Below are 4986 nucleotides of genomic sequence, written 5' to 3'. Positions count from 1 at the left end.
CGAAAGAAATAAAAGCGAAGAAGTTGAAAACAGAAAACGACGAAATTAAAAAGAATGTGAAAAACTTGGCGAATGATAAAAACCAACTTTCTTCTGAAAAGAAGAAGCTTCAAGACGAATATGACCAACTCAATAACTTGGTCTCAGCACATGAAGAGGAGACAAATAATCTGAATGGTTCGATCAAAAAGTTACAAAGAGACTTAGAAGCAAACAACACCGAGTTGACTGAATTAAGAGACAAAACAACTAAAGACAAGAAGAAAATAGCCAATTTGGAACAAAAAGTGCAAGACCTTGAAGATAGACCAGTTGGAACTTCAAATATCGATCGAACTGAAGTCATCAGAGAGACAACCAAATAGTTGATTTGGAGAAGGCAGTTGCTGCTTTGAAAGATCAGAACACACAACTTGATGCTGCTAAGAATTATATGAAGAAGCAATCAGTTGAAGACGCTTCGAAGATTGAGAATTATGAATCACAGATTAAGGCACTTGAAGCACAAAAGAAGATGGCTTTGGACAACAAAACTGATGATGAGAAGATTGCTGCGGACCAATCTGATAGAAGAAAGAAGATGGAAGACCAAGTCAAAGCACTCAATGCATAAGTCTCATCATTTAAAGTCCAAGTCAGTGCACCGGCTTCTGTTGCTCAAGAAGAAGAGAAGAACATGTTGAATGCAAGAATACTGAAATCAAAGCCCGACTTGATGAAAAAAGACAGAAGGCTGACAGTGCAGATGCTGCGAGAAAGGTTGTTGAGAGAAATAATAACAAAAAGTCCAATTCAACTTAAATGAAGCAAATAACACTAAAGAATAGTTGATAAAAAAAGACCAATGACATGACCGTTCAAGTTGATCAACTCACCAACGAGAAGAAGAAGAATGAAAAGGATTTGGAGGAAATGGACAAAATGATCAACGACTTGAATGCTGAAGTCGACATGGCACAGAAGCAACTTGACACTGCAAATGATGACAAAGATTGCAATGAAGCGATGAAACAGAAATACCAAGACGAACTGATGAGTGTTAGAAGTGAACTTGATCAAGAAAAGAAAGACCACGCCAAGACCCAACTGATTAAAGGAAAGTACAAGAAAGATATTGCTGAAATCACAGTCAGAGCTGAAACCCTTGAGAAGAACGTTTAGATGGCTGAACAAGAGAATGCTGAGATTTATGAGAGACTATAAAACCGCTTCTGAAGAATAGATGGGAACTAATACTGAACTCGACGAGAAACAAGACAAATGTGACAAACTTGAAGACAATATGTCTGAGATGAAGACTGAATTGAGGCAACATTTAAAAACAGTTGAAAAACACTTATGAGAATAAATTAACTGAATTGAATGAACAACTTGATCTTGAAAGAACCACTGCTCAACAGGCTAAAGCACAGAAGAAGAAATATGCAAACAAACTCAGAGAATCGAAACAGAAAAGAAAGAAACACAAAACGCAGCTGCTAAGACTAAGAAACAAGCCAAACAGTATGACAGAAAGGTTGATGAGGCTGAGAGATAGCTTGCAGAATTTGAACAGAAAGAATCTACTTTCAACATGATTGTTAATTATTTATTTATCATTCCAAGTCTTGTCATATTGGTAACTGTATGTGTGAATATCAAAAAACTACATTTTTAAATTGAAATACAATTGTTTAAATATGAATATTTTAAAAGAAATACAATTATTTTTTTGTTTACCAAATAATTTTTTTTGTAATCACTTTTTTTAACTTAAAAAATAATTAATTAATTATTTTTTATATTTTTAATTATTTGACACGCATTTCAAACCTTTTGTTACAAGTTCTTAATTATTTTACGTATGTTTTTGACTTTAAATAATTATTGTCAGCCCAAGCATTTTGATGGATCTTCAAGGTCGCCTTAAATACTTATCTTTTTTATGGAACTAAACTATAATAAAACGATAGTTAGTGAAAATATTAGCTATCGTTTTTAAATAGTATCATAATTTACCATTATATTTAGTAAAATTAACCATTAATATAGTACACACTTAATAGTAAGAATAGAAATTGTAAATAAATATACAGATTTTGCTATTATACATAAGGAAATATAAAAGGATTATAGGATTTATAAAAATTATTTATTATTATTTATGTGTTATTTTTGTTAAACTTTTTAATTGCAACATATAAATAAACAATATTTAGTTAAAAAATAAAAATTATTAAAAACAAATATTGAGTTTGCTTATAATCATATTGATAGTTAAATAATTATTTAGCAATTATGACAATATCTACAAGCACTTAAAACCCGATAATAATTATCGGGTCAACAACATCATTTTAGTCCAAATATTAATTCATAACTTTGTTATTTGTATCAATAAAAATGCTTTTTCGTCGCATTCCTCTTTTTATTTTTTTCATTTTATTAAAAAAAGAATCAACTTTTATTATTTTTAAATTATAATTATAATAACAGTTTTCAATTAAAATACCAGGTGATAAAATATGTTTTCAATAGTACATAATAAGATAGAGACACTCATCATAATGAATAAAAATTATATGTATTTAAAAAGTTGTTTACATGACACATGAATTAAATATTTAACACTTTTTTGTTGTTCTGGTGTTTACTTACACAACTTTATTACTGGTCAATATTAATAATTAACTATTATTTGATATAAAGTTGTTATTATCTTGATGTACATTTTACAATCTATCGCCGATACTTGTTGTTAATCCATTTTTAAATATCTTTTTTTTTATAAAATGCTTGTAACTTAGATTACATATACACATCAACTTATTTTAAACATTCATTCTAATTTACATAATGTGTGTTTTTTGTACAAAATCATTTATCATATATTGTTTGACTTGTTAAACCAAACACAATCCGTTTGTATTATAGACTCGGTATCTTAGTCTGCACGCAAAAATAACATTCAACAACTTCTTTATATCTTTGGTGTTGTCTTTCTAAAATTTTTGTGTTTGTTCTACAATTGTTTTTGTTTATTATCGATTTGATATACTGTCTAACATATTTTATTAATTATTTATCAAGACCTCTATTATTTTCAACTGTTAATGTTTTTATGTTTTTATCACACTTATCGAAATATGATATATATGTTAAACGTATAACACATTAAAGTATATAAAAGTTTTCATTATAATACCATTACTTCTAATACCTTTTTATTTCTTATTAGTATTTTAAAACTTATTTAAATAACAAATACGTTTTTCTGGTTTTTAACTATTTTATTATCTAACCTCTTTTTTTAATTTCAAAAACTTGTTTGTCTGTCTGTTTATACAATTACTTTTTAAAACAATAATTAATTCATCAAACAAAAGATAATTCATTTAAAATTTTATCTTTTCTTAAGGAACTAAACTTGAATAAAACGATAGTTAGTAAAAATTAACTATCGTTCGTATTGAAAAATCATCACATTTTATTATTAAGATTAGTAAAAATAATTATATTTATAGTATATTGCTTATTAATAAAATACTATTAAGAAGCGCAAGAATAACGTACAACTGAAATAAATAAATAAATACAAGCACTTTAAAACCCGATAAATAATTATCGGGTCAACAACAATAATTTTCGACCAAATATTAATATATTATTTAATTATAGTCACCCGCTAAAAGCAATAAAAACACGACAAATGGTCTAAAGAAACTATAATTTATTATTTTAAACTATAATTGTAAAAAACAGTGAAAATAACACAAATAACATTAAAAAAACAAAAAACAAAAAAATCACATTAAATCAATTTTTGTCAAGCTTTTTAATTGGTTTAAAAGATAAAGGCAATCAATTAATACATGACACTTTGGGGTGTTTTGTCAATCCAGTTGACTATGACAGCTTGTTTAAAAGCAATAATATTAAAAAGAGGTGTTGTAACCACAAATAAAGAATCCACCAATATCATCAACTATTAGTCTGTTTCCGAGTTCAGTATTGTGAAAAAATGTTTTTTTCTAAAACAAATTACCATCCACATTTTCCTTCTCGACTTCTTCTTGAAAAAGCAAATTTACAAAACCTTCTTTCGCTTTAAAAGAAGACATTCTACTTTTAAGCCCACCAAATATCCCCAAATCAAGAACTTGAAGAAAATGAGAAGCATACGGAGTTAAGCTAACAAAGGTTATGTTATTTTGAGCGAGCAACACAATTAATCTGATACATCTAAAGAATTGGTTGAATTGTCGAAACCCATCCCAGTTGCAGGTTTGGTTTTTTGGTATTGTCCAAATAAATGCACATGTACGGCATTATTCATTAAAATTGTTTTTCAGTTCACCTTTAAACTATTTTTGACAATGTATTATAATTTAGTAAAATTTTAGTTTATTTTGAAATACTTTCGATATAAAGAAATTAATGTCAAATTGAAACACAATCTAAAATCATAATTTCAAAAAACTATAATATGGTTTCTTTAGACCATTTGTCGGAAATTTATACCTTTTAGCGGGTGACTATAGTTATATTTATGGGATGCTCCTCCGTCGCATCCCTCCATTTTTTTTTCATAAAGTCAGTCTGGTAACGGGACTTACATTGACCACCACCACCTTAAACAAAAAAAATATTTGCCGCGAGTGTTTTTTAAAGGAAGTCCATTTTTCAGCCACTGTTTGTGAGTCCCCATGTCGCCCACTTTCCAAGTCCTCCCTTGGCGCGGATCCCCCCTGACCCCCCCCCGCAAGCGGGGAGGGGGAACCACATCCGCGTCCACACAGTACGGACTTGGAAAGTGGGTGAAACGGGTGCACAAACAGACTGTTTGAGTGCGGCCTTCAGAGCCTTCTTTTCAATGCTCCGTCTCACTTGGTTTCCACTAACTCGAGGTGAATTTTCACATTTTTTGAATTCGGGAACCAGACCTAATATTTTCCCAGTTTCCTATTTACTATAATTATAATTAAAATATTATTAAAAATAGTAAAC

At 29.2% G+C, this 4986-nt stretch overlaps 2 protein-coding genes across 2 annotated transcripts; both read left to right on the top strand.

Moving 5' to 3' along the window:
- Positions 1-2: 2 nt before the first annotated feature.
- EIN_040710 (myosin heavy chain) lies at positions 3-613 on the top strand (the record flags this gene model as incomplete). The annotated part of the gene is made up of 2 exons (XM_004184785.1): positions 3-311; positions 350-613. Coding segments are annotated over 2 exons (573 nt in total), but the record flags the coding sequence as incomplete, so codon positions are not given.
- Positions 614-849: 236 nt separating this feature from the next.
- On the top strand, positions 850-1342 carry EIN_040700 (hypothetical protein; the record flags this gene model as incomplete). Its single annotated transcript, XM_004184784.1, has 2 exons — positions 850-1155; positions 1223-1342. The coding sequence occupies 2 exons, from the start codon at positions 850-852 to the stop codon at positions 1340-1342; spliced, it is 426 nt and encodes a 141-aa protein (XP_004184832.1).
- Between the last annotated feature and the right edge of the window lie 3644 nt (positions 1343-4986).

Source organism: Entamoeba invadens (assembly GCF_000330505.1).
Source record: "Entamoeba invadens IP1 unplaced genomic scaffold scaff_1105074725255, whole genome shotgun sequence".
NCBI lineage: Eukaryota > Evosea > Mastigamoebida > Endamoebidae > Entamoeba > Entamoeba invadens.
The sequence above is the reverse complement of the archived record's forward strand: the minus strand, read 5'-3'. Positions and strand labels throughout refer to the sequence as shown.